The 15,925-nt window shown below is 44.2% G+C and overlaps 1 protein-coding gene across 2 annotated transcripts in view; it reads left to right on the top strand.

Moving 5' to 3' along the window:
- Positions 1 to 15,925, top strand: part of LOC124605312 (nucleoprotein TPR-like) — a 404,625-nt gene that overhangs the window by 369,696 nt on the left and 19,004 nt on the right. For both annotated transcript variants that reach the window (XM_047136896.1, XM_047136895.1), the window contains exons 25-26: positions 674 to 994; positions 1,114 to 1,279. In XM_047136896.1, coding sequence (XP_046992852.1) covers positions 674 to 994; positions 1,114 to 1,279 — 487 coding nt within the window. The remainder of the gene's footprint in view (positions 1 to 673; positions 995 to 1,113; positions 1,280 to 15,925) is intronic.

Raw genomic sequence — 15,925 nt, 5'->3', positions numbered from 1 at the left:
AAATCGAGGCAAATACTACCACCAGCACCACCACCACCACCACCACCACCACCCATCAGTACCACTCCTCTCCACCATTCCGCTCTTGCAAGCTCTTTCTTAAGTTAGCTCCTGATTTTCATCTACCTCCTCTGTTATTTGCTTGTTCTTGGTTTTAATCCCATATAATTTATTCATCTCCTTTTATTTTTAAGTTCACTTACTTTATTTAGATGCATCTGTTTCTTGCTTGTTTTTAGGTTTAAGGTTATCTATGAAAATATAATTTCTTATCATTGAGCCATCAATCCCTTTTTGAGTTTGGAACCTCAAAGTTAGTTGCTACTGACTTGGCACACTTATTTCTGTAACTGAGTCCTTGGGCTTTAGATGCATCTAACCCACTCTTCCAACTAGTTCCATATTATGAATGGATTTGCATTTTGCGAATCAGGATTGATGTTAGCTGTTTCAGTGAAGTCCCATATTACATTTTGGTACCATGTACCAAAGTGCTTCACAATAGTGCTTATCTCTGAGATTTTAATTGAAGGCTTTGATCTTAGAAAGATTTTGGGAAGGGGGAAATATTTTTTTGGATAGAATTTGAAGTGAACTGCCGATTCATATGTCACATCAGGATCATATGAGTTGAAAGATCTCACTATATGAACGGGAAATATTTTTGCTCTAGGATACAGATGAACCAGAGTATCATGACCCACTATATACAAATGATACTGGTGCACCAGAGTACCAGGGAGAGGAGGATCCTGAATATCACACACCAGGAGATGATAGTCAGTATCAGGACCCAGCTGACAGTTCTGAGTACCAGGAACATGCTGGTGATCCACACTACCAGCATGTGGAAGAAGACAGCCAGTACCATCATCCAAATGGTGAAGCTGAATATGCTAGTGGAGACGAACACCAACCATATGTGTGTGGTGTGGAACCAGATTATGCAGAAGAGGATAATGAGGATGCATATGATTATGAAGAAGAATTTCAGGTAAATATTATAATTCATTTTATACACTCTTTGATTAGTAATTGAAATAATCTTTTTTCTCTTTATTTTATTTCATCGACTTTTTTATACTTAGAGAAACATTTAATTTTCATCCATAGGAAGCTGAAGAACAGGAAGACATTTTGCATCAGCATGAGCCCGTTGAACGTGAAACTGTCATGACTCTTACAAGAACCATTCCACCAGGGCAGCTGGAAGATGTTGAAGAGGAAGAAGAGGAAGAGGAAGATGATGATGTTGATGAGAATATAGTAACAGTCCTGGGTAAGCTCTAAGCACAAGAGTACTCTCTCTCTCTCTCTCTCTCTCTCTCTCTCTCTCTCTCTCTCTCTCTCTCTCTCCCCCCCCTCTCCCTCTCCCTCTCCCTCTCCCTCTCCCTCTCCCCCTCCCCCTCCCCCTCCCCCTCCCCCTCCCTCTCCCTCCCTCTCTCTCTCTCTCTCTCCCTCCCTCCTTCCTCCCCTCCCTCTCTCTCCCCATCCCTCACTCTCTCTCCCCCGCCGGCCGAAGTGGCCGTGCGGTTAAAGGCGCTGCAGTCTGGAACCGCAAGGCCGCTACGGTCGCAGGTTCGAATCCTGCCTCGGGCATGGATGTTTGTGTTGTCCTTAGGTTAGTTAGGTTTAACTAGTTCTAAGTTCTAGGGGACTAATGACCTCAGCAGTTGAGTCCCATAGTGCTCAGAGCCATTTCTCTCTCCCCCTCCCCTCTCTCCCCTCCTCCCTCTCTCCCCTCCTCCCTCCCCTCCCCCATCCCGCTCTCCCCCTCCCTCCCCTCCCCCCATCCCTCTCTCCCCCTCCCCTCCCCTCCCTCCCTCCCCCACCCCCCTCTCTCCCCCTCTCTCTCCCCTCCCCCATGTCTCCCCCCTCCCCTCTCTCCCCTCCCCCATCTCTCCCCCCTCCCCTCTCTCCCCTCCCCCTCTACCCCTCCCCTCCCCTCTCTCCCCCTCCCCTCCCCTCCCTTTCTCCCCCTCCCCTCCCTCTCTTTCCCCCTCCACTCCCTCTCCCCTCCCCATCTCTCTCCCCCTCCCGCCCTCTCCCCTCCCCATCTCCCACCCCCTCCCCTCCCTCTCTCCCCTTCCCGTCCCTGTCACCCCTCCCCTCCCTCTCTTTCCCCCTCCCCCTTTCCCCCCTCCCTTCTTCCTTCCTCCCTCCCTCCCTCCCTCCCCCTTTCCCTCCCTCCCTTATTCCTCCCTCCCTCCCCCTTTCCCTCCCTCCCTCCCTTATTCCTCCCTCCCTCCCCCTTTCCCTCCCTCCCTTATTCCTCTCTCCCTCCCCCTTTCCCTCCCTCCCTCCACCCCCTCTCCCTCCCTCCACCCCCTCTCCCTCCCTCCACCCCTGTCCACCTCCCTCCACCCCTGTCCCCCTCCCTCCACCCCTGTCCCCCCCCTCGTCCCCCCTCCCCCTCCATCCCCCTCCTCCTCTTTCCCCTCCACCTCTGCCTCCCCCTCCTTCACCAACCTCCTACCCTTGCCTTCCTTCATCGCACATCTCTTGAACTTTGGTACCCAGTATAGCGAGAATTTTCACAAGTCTTTGGTAAACATTTTTATGTATGTGAAACCAGATGTCTATGCACAGGTCATACAAATTCCTTAAAGGCTGGTAGTTTGTGGGTGTGTAGCTGGTGCCCAGGAGCATCTCTGTGTTTACCATAGGGTTGATATCAGACAAATTTGGTTGCCAAGACATCAATGTGAGTTCACTTTTCTAAAACCACTGTTGCACATTCTGGCCTTGAGACAATAAAAGCTATCCTTCTGGAAGATGCCATTGGTGTTGAATAAGACATCAAGCTCGAAGGGATGTAGATGGTACGCAATGATGGTCACATAGTCCACAGAGGGCAGTTTGTTATGGCCTTTCACGTAGGAATTAGTGTCTTGGAAATTGAAGCTGGTCACCTGTTTACATGCCACTGTCGTAAGCATCCTCATAGTTCAAAAACAGTGGCATTGGGGAAGGGATGGCACAGGTTGTGAAGCAGTTATTGCCTTCAATTACTGCCACAACTCCCATGAAAGTCCAGTGAATGTCACCGATAGCATATACTAAACCCCCTCCCGCTGACACACACACACACACACACACACACACACAAACATTGTGTGACACAAGTTTTGAGCTGTCGTTCCATTGCAGACACTGTATCAGGACATGAGGCATGGCCATCCACCTGGTGTAACAAGAAATGTGATTCATCTGATCAAGTGACAGACCACTCTTTATGATCCCATTCCTACTGCAATCGTCATCGATGATGTCATTTGGTCAGCATGGGAAAACATGGGGGTTGTCTGCTGTGGAGCCCCGTGTTCAACAGTGGGTGCTGAATGGTATCTTCTGAAGCACTTGCACAAGCACAAGCATTGTACTAAGCAGAAACGTCTCCGACCTCCATGTCTGTGATGAGGTGTAGACATCCAACATCTTGTCGTCTGCTTGTGCTTTCATCATGTTCAACCACTGTCTACAGAATCTTATGACAGTTGCATCTGAAAAGGTGTAAATAATTTGTGAGTAAAGGATGCAACTTGTTGAATAGTGGAAGCATTGAGTTGTTGGCACAAAGAGTGAAAACTCTGCTAGCTTAATGTGTTAAGCCAAGATCCCATCACTATCCCCATGTCCTTGTGTGCTATTACTAAAAGTGTTAAACATGTTGGTCACACATTGTCAAAGACCCTCTCAGTTACTATAACCAATGAGGTTCTTTAATTGTAATAGCTTTTTGAAGTTAAAGACAGGCAGTTAGATATTCAGCCTCTCCAGTTGCACTAGTGGTAGTACGCTACTATCCTGTTATGCGGGAGGTCTACTGGCCAGTGATCTATGACTCCTTGAACACTAAAAGTAGCATGTCGGGCACTGGGAACCATTCCTCCCACCCCTCCAACCCCCTCCCAGTATTCCCTTTGTATGCCATTCACCTTACCAGCCTCAGTGACAGCAATCTGTGTTGAAGTTCAATGCAGTCCTCTTTAATTTGACTTGAACAATTGCAGACACATATTTATTCCACTGTACTTCAACGGACACAAATGACCACAATACTGGAAAGTGACTGACAAAATTTAGAAAGTCTGGCCCATTGTACATTTGTAGACTAAAAGTTAGCAAAACACTACAAAAGACGATACTGCACTTCTGAACTTCATTTATCAGAGAGGTTGCGTCAAGCTAGAACTTCTGTAATGGTTAACCTGGTCAACAATTTTCATCTCACAAATATTGTGAGGTGAACTGCAAAACGCTGTCAAATAACAATTGCTGAATTCAAATAGCAGACCCGTATTTAAAGGTGTTCATGTTAAGGTGGTAAAAAAAAAAAAAAAGGTCAACTACAGCTTATACGAATTTAAAACACAAGGTAATAGATAACTGAGCACTTTTCTTAGTTACTCTTATGTGTATGTGTCAGTACTTGCTTTCTGACTTGATCATAATGTCTGCTCTACTGTCTTAGTGTTCTTCTGCATTCTGTAGGTTCCCTACCTTTTCCATTCTTATACTCATACATCTTGAACATGCTTGATTGGAATAAAAAGAATTACCAACAAGTGTACGGGTCGGCTCTCCTCTGTCAGAAATAGAACCGGTAGAAAAATCCCAGATGCTTTGAGAGTCAAGAAATATATTGACCTATTTACAGCATTCACTTCAATCTTCAAAACTTCATTACTTAATGATGGTTTAAGAGGTTGCCACTTGTGCGACTATCACTGACTTTATCACTCAAAAGCAAGAACAGTATTCTGTCAGATTGTTCTTCTACTGCTTTAATAATGAACATCTTTACAGTCATTTTATCATATCTTTCCATTGAGTGTCTGGATTCAGAAGCTGCTTTCAATGTCCACTAAACTTTTAGTGCAGTAAATAGTTTCTGCAACTTTGGTTTAGTGACCTGACTTCATTATTTTGGTGGTGTGCCCCCTGTGGGTTCGGGGGTTAGAATAGGCCCGCGGTATTCCTGCCTGTCGTAAGAGGCGACTAAAAGGAGTCTCAAACTTTTCGGCCTTATATGATGGTCCCTTGTTGGGTTTGACTTCCATCTCTCAAAATTTTCCGAAGAGCGAGCCGATTGGGGAAGGGCTCCTTACTTGGTGCATTGTGTCCATCTTGCGTCAGACCTTTCGCCAGCTTATCCGTCGTTGAATTGCAGTCCTACCCACTCTCCATCTCTTGGGCATCACTACGTTTCTGCGTGCAAATTACACCTTGCACTGTGCGGTGCCTCTTTCTGCACTGACTGTGACCATGGACCACATGTTACCTAACATCCAGCACGGTAGTCAGTCCGTTGTGGTGGGGCCACCATGTACCCTGTTGGTTGTAGCCCCCTGACAACACAGGGATCGCTCTACTGGTGCCTTCGCCATTAACTCCCCACGTATGCCAAGGAGTAGATGCCTATCCTCCTGGGGTATCGGGAGTCCCGGCAATGGCCATCCTGCCAGGTAGCTCTTGCTGCGGCTGGGTGGCACCCGTGGGAAGGGCCCTTGGTCGGAGTAGGTGGCATCAGGGCAGATGACCCGCAATGAAGCGTGGTACGTCGTCTCCCGCTGGTGGCCAGCCGCCAACAGTCTCTAAGCGTTCTCGGGCTCAATTTAATGCTCAGAAATACGATCCAAAAACGTTCCCCTACCTGGCCACACCGTGGGAGAAACGTAAGTCTCAGGATGGTAGTAGCAATTATTCGCACCGATTCTTAGTTTGTACGAGAGCTGATGGGGAGTCTTTTCTCTCCACAAAGCCTCAGTTCTTCATCGAGCATTTAGAGGACAAGTTTGGGGAGGTGGAAGGCTTGTCCAAAATGCGCTCTGGGTCAGTCCTGATACAAACGGCATTCTCTGCCCAGTCACGACGATTACTTGCTTGTGACAAGTTGGGGGATGTTACCGTTACGATCACACCCCATAAGAGTTTAAATATGGTCCAGGGAGTTATTTACCACAGGGACCTTTTTTTGCAGTCTGATGATGAGCTGCGCGCCAATTTAGAGCGCCGAGGTGTACATTTCGTTCGGCGCGTTCATCGTGGTCCAAAGGACAATCAGATTGCTACCGGTGCCTTCATCTTGGCCTTTGAGGGGGATACATTACCAGAAGAGGTCAAGGTGATTGCCTACCGATGTGACGTCAAGCCCTATATCCCTCCCCGTATGCAGTGCTTTAAGTGCTGGAAGTTCGGCCATATGTCTTCCCGCTGCACTTCCAGCCTCACATGTCGCGATTGCGGAAGCCCATCACATCCAACTTCTTCGGCTTCTCACGCTCGCAAGGGGTCCCTTGGGTCCCTCCCTTCCCAGGTTTCCACCAGCGGGAAGGCTGACGACCGACAGAGGCGTAAGTGCCCACAATCAGCTGGCCGTAGGGCTTCACGATCCTCCTCCATCACGGAGACTGAATCAGTGAAGCCCTCCCAGTAAGCCCAAGGAACTCGCGGTGGCAGCCAACCCACCACAACCTTCCAGCTCTGCATCTGAGAACGAGGTGGAGATTCTGGCGTCCGCTGAGGACCTCGATCTCGCCGGTCCCTCAGACATCATGGATAGAACTAGCACAGGTGCTCAATCGGAGGCAGCAGGTGACCTAGCGGCGTAATCTGCCCTCCAAGTCCCATCACGCCTTTCTCAGTCATGGGCAATACCATCCTCCAGTGGAACTGCAGCGGTTTCTTCCACCATCTAGCTGAGCTCCGACAACCTATCAGCCTTCACCCTTTTTTCTGCAATGCTCTTCAGGAAACTTGGTTTCCAGCAATGCGAACCCCTGCCCTCCATGGCTATCGGGGTTAATATAAGAACCAGGCAGCTTATGAAAGGGTGTCTGGTGGCGTCTGCATCTATGTCCTTAACTCTCTTCACAGCGAGTCTGTCCCTCTACAAACACATTTAGAGGCTGTCGCTGTTCGGGTGTGGACGCCACAGGCTGTTACCGTCTGCAGTCTTTAACCTTCAACTGGATGGTGATGTTGCGCAGCATGTCCTGGCTGCGCTGATAGCCCAATTGCCGCCACCTTTCTTGTTACTGGTCGACTTCAATGCCCATAACCCTCTGTGGGGTGGGTCGGTGGCGACAGGTCGAGGCGCCACCATTGAGCATTTCTTGGCACAGCTCGATCTTTCGCTTTTAAACGATGGTTACTTCACACACTTCAGCGGGGCGCATGGCACGTACTCCACCATCGACCTTTCGATCTGCAGCCCTAGCCTCTTACCGTCTGTCCAATGGAGAGTGCATGACGACCTGTGTGGTAGTGACCACTTTCCGATCTTTCTGTCACTGCCACAGCGACACTCTTCTGGGCGCCCTCGCAGATGGGCTATGAATAAGGCTGACTGGGACTTGCTCTCCTCCACTGCCGCTATTGAGCCTCTCTCTAATGATGACATTGATGCGGTGGTTCAATCGGTCACCACCGGCATCGTTACTGCCGCCGAATCTGCCATTCCCTATTCTTCTGCGTCCCCTCGGCTGCGGACTGTGCCTTGGTGGTCGCCTGAGATCGCTGACGCGATTAAAGATTGCCGGCGGGTGCTCCAGCGCCACAAGCGACATCCCTCCATAGACTACCTTATCGCCTTCAAACGGCTACGTGTGCGAGCCCGCCTCCTTATCCGCCAAGGCAAGCGGGAGTGCTGGGAGCGGTATGTGTCCACCATTGGTCTCCATGTCTCTCCATCGCTGGTCTGGGCCAAGATTCGACTCCTCTATGGCTATCGAACCCCTGTCAGTGTCCCTGCACTCTCACTGAATGGAGCAGTTTGTACTAACTCCGACGTCATTGCAAACAGCTTGGCAGAGCAATTTGCTATGAGTTCCACTTCTGCGAATTACCCCCTGGCCTTCCGCTCCATTAAAGAGCGGATGGAATGTCGGAGCCTTTCGTTTCGCACCCACCATCCAGAATCATACAATGTCCCAATCGGTGAGTGGTAATTTCGCAGTGCCTTAGCCGCTTGCCCTGATACCGCTCCTGGGCCAGATGGCATCCACTGTCAGATGCTGAAACACCTTTCAGTGGACTGCCAGCGACGGCTCCTCGACCTTTACAACCGTATTTGGGTCGATGGTGAGTTTCCGTCGCAATGGCGGGAAAGTATTGTTATCCCCATTCTGAAACTGGGCAAGAACCCTTTGGAGGTGGACAGCTACCGTCCCATTAGCCTCACCAACGTTCTTTGCAAGTTGCTTGAACGGATGGTGAGCCGGCGGTTGAAGTGGGTACTGGAGTCTCGGGGCCTTCTGGCTCCGTCTCAGGGTGGGTTCCGCAAAAGCCGCTCCGCCGCCGACAATCTGGTGAGCCTGGAGTCGTTCATCCGTACTGCCTTTGCCCGCCGTCAGCACCTGGTTGCTGTCTTTTTCGACATGCAGAATGCGTACGATACGACATGGCGTCATCACATCCGTTGTACGCTTCATGGATGGGTCTTCGGGGCCCTCTGCTGATCTTTATCCAAAATTTTCTGTCATATCGTACCTTCCGCGTGCAAGTCGCGGCATCCCATAGTTCCTCCCGAGTCCAGGAGAACGGGGTACCACAGGGATCTGTCCTCAGTGTGTGCCTGTTTTTGATTGCAATAGCCTCGCATTCGGGAGGACGACGGTTCAATCCCGCATCCGGCCATCCTGATTTAGGTTTTCCGTAATTTCCCTAAATTGCTCCAGGCAAATGCTGGGATGGTCCCTTCAAAAGGGCACGGCCGACTTCCTTCCCCATCTGTCCCTAATCTGATGAGACCGATGACCTCGCTGTTTGGTCTCTTCTCCCAAAAACAATCCAATCCACTTAATTGCAATAAATGGGCTCGCTGCAGCGGTGTGAAATTCTGTCTCCGCTTCCCTGTATGCTGACGACTTCTGCCTTTACTACAGCTCTATTGGCATTGCAGCTGCTGAACGTCAGCTGCAGGGTGCTATCCGTAAGGCGCAGTCTTGGGCTGTAGCTCATGGGTTCCAGTTTTTGGCGGCCAAGACCTGTGTTATGCATTTCTGCCGGCGGCGCACTGTTCACCCTGAACCGCAGCTTTATCTTGATGACAAACTTCGTGCTGTGGTGGAGACACATAGGTTTTTGGGTTTGATCTCAAAAATAAAAAAAAAGTTGATAGACATCATCACCAAATTAAACATCCCAGCGGAGGTAACCACTGTGAATGCTAAAGACTGAGTAAGCCCACTGTGTGTGCAGGCCAGTTTTCCAAATCTTTGGAGAAATTTACTGAACTAACAAAACCACCCACGGTAACAAAGGTGTTGAAGCCCAAAGTGCACCAATACATCACTGTGTCTGGTAGTCCACCAGTATACAGCAAGGCTTGTAGATTGGACCCACACAAATTGCAAATTGATAAAAAAGAACTTTAGCTTCTGTTAAATCACAATCACAATGGGCTAGTCACTACACCTTGTTATGAAGCCAAATAGTCGGTGGCCAGTTGATGAAGATTAATGCTGTTTGAATGACAGAACTCTCCCAGACCTGTATCCAGTTCCATGAGTTGATGTAAACATTATACTTCAAAATTAGAGGATACTGTCTCAAAGTGATCTACTGAAAGCATTTTACCAAATTCTATTAGTAATTAAATGCCTGTTAGACTTCGTAATGCACCTAGTATGTTTCAGAGGTTTATATGTGCAGTTGTAAGAAAACTGGATGTCTGTTTCCCATATTTGAATGATATTTTAATATCAGCTGAATATATATGATATAAAAAATGTTGGAAAATCAGTATTTGGTGTACAACAGCCAAGTTTCTTAGGACAGTTAATTACCCTTGCAGGATCAAAGCCAGATCCAGAAAGGGTTGTGACAATAACAAACTACAAATGACTGGAAACGGTTCGTGAACTTAAAGCATTCTTAGAGATCATAAGTTCCTGCTGTTGGCACTTGGAACATGATGCTGAAATCCAAGGTTTACTGAATGATAATTGAAAGCTACAACTAAAAATGATTGAAGACATATTGACTGGATAGAAGAAACAATTGCTCAGTACCAAAAATATAAATATGATCTGACAAATGCTATGCTTTTGACATTCCCTGGTTTGTACAATCAACTCACATTATTTATGGCTGCATCAGACGTGGTGGCAGGTGCTGCACCACAACACCGGCAAAGTAAACAATGGAGACCAGTTAGATTTTTTCCAAAAATGTTCACAATGGCACAGAAGTAGTATTCTTAATGTGACAAAGAGCTGCTTCGTATATACATGGCTGTCAAATATTACAAATATGTATTAGAAGGAAAAGACTTCATTATTTATATGAACTATGCTCCTCTAACTTATGCATTTAAGCAAAAGAATGACAAAGCAATGCTAACCCAGTTATGTTATATCCAGTATATTTCACAATTTACTACAGATATGCATTATATATCTAGTAAAGAAAATGTTGTTGCTGATACCAAGACTTGAAGAATCCATTCCAGTTAACTACGAAGAACTCAAACTCTAGCACAAGAAGATGACGAAGAGCTTCATCAGCGACAGTCCAGCTATCATACATCTCTTAAATTAACATACCATTTGACACATGGAGGAAAACAATTGTGGTTGGTGTGTCAACACATATTATTTGCCCTTATATTCCTGAAGCATCTAAATATCCTGTTTTCCAACACTACCATAACTTGACTCTCCATGATTTAAGATGGTAAACATGATCTCATCAAGGCGTGTCTGGATCAATATAAAACAGGATGTCAAAAAAAAAAAAAAAAAAAAAAAAAAAACCACCTGTACTGCTTGTCAGAAAACCAAGTGAGGAAGGTAGTAGAGCCTCTATATGGAAGCCCACATGATGTAATTGAAAGGACCCATAAACTTTGTGGTCTTTAAGTGAAATAAAATATCAAGAATATCTCCATTGATCAATTAAAACCTGCATACCTGATAAATGAAAATGATAAACAGCCTGAAGACACTCCAGATGAACTGTCAGCCCAGGACCAACAACCAGACTCTATACGGGGGTGGGGGGGAAGAAAAGAGAGGGGGAAAAAAAACCAAGATTTAGTTTTGAAATTCAGTTTCCAGGAAGATTAGTTGAAGTCTTGAACAGACTATGCTTCAGTCTGGAGATTTGGTAACATGACAAATTGATATTTGTATGTGATTGTAAAGTGTTCACTGTGATAATATTGGCATAATAACATTATTTTATTATTGTTTGAAATTTAATGAAAAAGAATGTTATTACTCCTTGGCTATTGTATTTCAGGTTTCATTGTGTGTGGTGTAAGAAGTGAAAAATCTAAACTAAATTGAGTCCTTAATGAACTTAGTGTGCAACAAGTCCTTTCTATATTCAGCATCACTAAAATGCTTCTGTAAAATTGTAGGACAATCCTCAACACTTCTCATGTAACTTTTAATGTGATTCAAATAACATAAAATCCTGCCCATAGCAGGTGTGAGGGGAAAAAAAGACACCTGGTAGGCACATGTCTCACTATTTCTGACCATTCTAAGTCTTCTAATGTGAAAAATGATTGCTGTTCCTCTCTTTGTTTAGCTAAAGAAGAAAAGTGACAATATAATTTTAAGACAATAACTTCAAAATCTAAATCTAATGAATTGCAAGCATGTTTACAAGCATTGTATAAAATATGATTACAACAATTGGCAATGATTATGCCATCATTTTCATCATTTAAGAGCTTCGCTAAAGAGAGATGTTTTCCAAAATTTATATTGTCATTCTCTGTGCGAAATGTGACATATTTTCCAACCAAAAACCATATTTTTTGATTATGCCTTTCAGCAGACTACAAATCCCACATGCAGTTTTATATGCTTGTTCAGTAAAATCTAAAAGTTTATTTTTAATACACTCAAGAGGATCAAAATACCCACCCATTATTGTGAGGAACATTTCCTTTTTTTCTATCTTTGAAATTCAAAGCATCTATGGCAACTGAAAAAAAATTGTGGCTTACTGGGGTCTTGAAGCCTTTGAGTGCTGTGGACATGATAAGTCATCATGTTCTGTCATTCCCCAGGTGCTTAGAATGTGTTTAAAAGTGGCCTCTGGGTATTCCTTAAGCACTATTGACATTTTTACTCTCTCTGTTCTGTGTTGACCCTCTCACTGCTGTGGATGATTTACTTCCATATCACGCTGAATAAAAAAGTTTTTAATATTTATAATAACAGCTCAGTTTGGATTCCGTGGAAATGTTGGAACACGTGAGGCAATACTAACCTTACGACTTATCTTAGAAGGAAGATTAAGAAAAGGCAAACCTACGTTTCTAGCATTTGTAGACTTAGAGAAAGCTTTTGACAATTTTAACTGGAGTACTCTCTTTCAAATTCTGAAAGTGGCAGGGGTAAAATACAGGGAGCGAAAGGCTATTTACAATTTGTACAGAAACCAGATGGCAGTTATAAGAGTCGAGGGGCATGAAATGGAAGCAGCGGTTGGGAAAGGAGTGAGACAGGGTTGTAGTCTCTCCCCAATATTATTCAATCTGTATATTGAGCAAGCAGCAAAGGAAACAAAAGAAAAATTCGTAGTAGGTATTAAAATTCATGGAGAAGAAGTAAAAACTTTGAGGTTCGCCAATGACATTGTAATTCTGTCAGAGACAGCAAAGGACTTGGAAGAGCAGTTGAACGGAATGGGCAGTGTCTTGAAAGGAGGATATAAGATGAACATCAACAAAAGCAAAACGAGGATAATGGAATGTAGTCAAATTAAGTCGGGTGATGCTGAGGGAATTAGATTAGGAAATGAGACACTTAAAGTAGTAAAGGAGTTTTGCTATTTAGGGAGTAAAATAACTGATGATGGTCGAAGTAGAGAGGATATAAAATGTAGACTGGCAATGGCAAGGGAAGCGTTTCTGAAGAAGAGAAATTTGTTAACATCGAGTATAGATTTAAGTGTCAGGAAGTCGTTTCTGAAAGTATTTGTATGGAGTGTAGCCATGTATGGAAGTGAAACATGGACGATAACTAGTTTGGACAAGAAGAGAATAGAAGCGTTCGAAATGTGGTGCTACAGAAGAATGCTGAAGATAAGGTGGGTAGGTCACGTAACTAATGAGGAGGTATTGAGTAGGATTGGGGAGAAGAGAAGTTTGTGGCACAACTTGACTAGAAGAAGGGATCGGTTGGTAGGACATGTTTTGAGGCATCAAGGGATCACAAATTTAGCATTGAAGGGCACCGTGGAGGGTAAATATCGTAGAGGGAGACCAAGAGATGAATACACTAAGCAGATTCAGAAGGATGTAGGTTGCAGTAGGTACTGGGAGATGAAGCTTGCACAGGATAGAGTAGCATGGAGAGCTGCATCAAACCAGTCTCAGGACTGAAGACCACAACAACAGCATAATAACAGCAAACATGCCTCTTTCTTTGCTATCACTTTCGAAAAAACTCGTTTTGGTATCTTGAACCATTTTGAAATGTGACAGTTGTTATGTCATGTTTCCCAATGTGTGGGGACAGAACGGGGTGCGCTGCACACAATCGTCCACTGGATATAAAAACTAATAACTTGAGAAAGAAATGAGATATCATTCTGCTCTCAGTTTTAAATAAAAGTTCAATATCTAATCTGCATTTCTGCATTTCAGACAACAGTATGTTGAGCTAAATTCAACCATACACAAATTTAAAATTTCGTGCAATGCTTTACTACTTGGTTTGATGCAATACTACTTAGTTTGATGCAACACAGTCATTATGATGAATAATGAAAAGAAATTCAGTCCTTCATAAAGCAACACATTCTGAAGCTAAAATGTTCCCATCTATTGTTTCTGCATTTGTGCATCCCAGGATATTTTTCCTACTACAGCATAGTCATTAATAGACCACGGATTTTTAGGTCATAAAAAACTAAGTTTTAGGCACCTAAAATAGGCTCCTTCAGTAGTTCATTTAGGCTACATAAAACCTAAAATAGGCTCTAATAAAACTGATGCAGAGGAAATAAAAGTAAATTAAAATAAACAATGTTGACAGTATGAACATCTTATTAGTCATTAAAACAAAGAGAATGAATATTTACACAGTTACAGAGCACAGCCATCTACAACATTAATGTTGAACATAACTCCAAATATTTTTGAGTTCCTGCAAGATAAAGATCTCTGTAAAAAAGATGTGGCAATGGTTTAATTAATACATTCGTAGTTTCACATATTCTGACCATGGTTGGCTTCGCAATAAATAACCAAAATCTTTTCTAGGTTTTCTAGTGAGAAACTGTGGCGCTTGTCAGTCAGAATCAGTTTATACGCTGAAAAAGAACGTTCTACATCAACAGATGTGACAGAGGCGTACTTCATATTTGGCACATGTTGGACAAGAATGCTGCAGTCCGGAGCGCTGGATTTTCCACTATGTATGTCGGCAGCTACACACAACTCCTTCAGGCCAGTGTTCTTCTGCAAAACTGTTTGCATTTTTGCCCATACGTTTTCCCCTACTTCGCCTGGTGCTTCATTAATTTTCATTTTGACTTCTTCAAGCAAAGAAAAATTGTTGTAGATAGGTCTCCCTGAGCCTTCTAATTATGAAATTATTCTTGCCATAAATGTGTAGTGGGCCCTAATGTAAGATAAGTCCTATTTTAAAGAAGAATCTTTTGAGTAACTCCAATGCTGCAGTTACGGATGCAGCATCCTCCGGTATATTTTCAACCGCGTTCTGGACAACTGAGAGATACGTACTATAATATTCTGCTGCTATCAGCCACGTGCCCCAGTGGGTGACGGCAGGCTCTGGCGGCAATGGGACATCTGAAAGCTGTTCTTTGAATGCCTGTATTCTTGAAAGTGCCTTAACAAAAATTTTCTTCATCATAGATATTACTTTATTTACTTCAGAAAATTGTAGCCTTACTTGCACTGCTATGCGGTTGATCCCATGCACTACACAAGTTACCTGCAGCATCAATGGGTAGAATACTTTTAATAGTTGAAACGCTGCTATCATATATGCAGCAGCATCAGTGATGGCCAGGAGCACCTTATTCTCATCCACTCCGTCTGGGTATAGTACCTTAAGCCCATTGCTCACAAACTGTGCTATTGTTTGTTGGTTAGTTTTTGCAAGCTGTTTTGAGTAAATCAAATGAGCCCTGGATGGAGCATCTGGATCTAGCTTGCCAATAATCAGGTTTGCAATGTAACGGACAAGACTGTCAGTAGTTTCATCCACAGAAATCCATATACAAGATTCTCCAACATCTTCTCGGATTCTGTGCAATGCTGCATTGTAAGCTGAATCCACATAATTCTTACATAAAGTTGACTCTGCAGGAATAGACTGATGGCAGTACTTCTCAAGAAAACCTCTGAAAATAGGGTTTTCTAGTTTCCGAAAGGGGATGTTTGCTGCCACAAGTGCATGACACAAATCACTGCAGAACTTTGGTTTTTCGGAGGATTCACCATATTTATTGGTTAAAAGAGTTTGCTTCAATTTTGACTTTCGTTCAACATTAGCTTTATGTGCGATTCCATCTACATGCTGAGTTAAGTGAGATTTCTTAACACTCGAAACCTAATACGAGAGAAAAGGGAAATGCAGTTTAAAATTGTATATAAAGAGTATTTCGTATTACTAAAGGATACAAATTTTTAAAAAAAAAAAAAAAAAAAAAATCCTATGTGACAGAAAAATAAGAAGTCAAGAAAAACATCAACTAACCTCCTTGTTGCATGCTTGGCAGAAAATAATTTTCCCATCTGTTGTATAATGCGGAAAGTCTTGCAGCCACTGTCTTATATGAGTAGACTTTGAACTAGCTGTTTTCAGCATGGCGTAGTATTCTCACACTGAAACTAGAATTTATTTCGCACTTAGGACATCAGTAACACTTAACACGTCGGTCACTACACAATGTACTGATTTGTTTTCGCTGGGAAAAAGTGAACGAT

This window comes from Schistocerca americana, chromosome 3 (assembly GCF_021461395.2).
Source record: "Schistocerca americana isolate TAMUIC-IGC-003095 chromosome 3, iqSchAmer2.1, whole genome shotgun sequence".
Taxonomy (NCBI): Eukaryota; Metazoa; Arthropoda; class Insecta; order Orthoptera; family Acrididae; genus Schistocerca; species Schistocerca americana.
The sequence above is the reverse complement of the archived record's forward strand: the minus strand, read 5'-3'. Positions and strand labels throughout refer to the sequence as shown.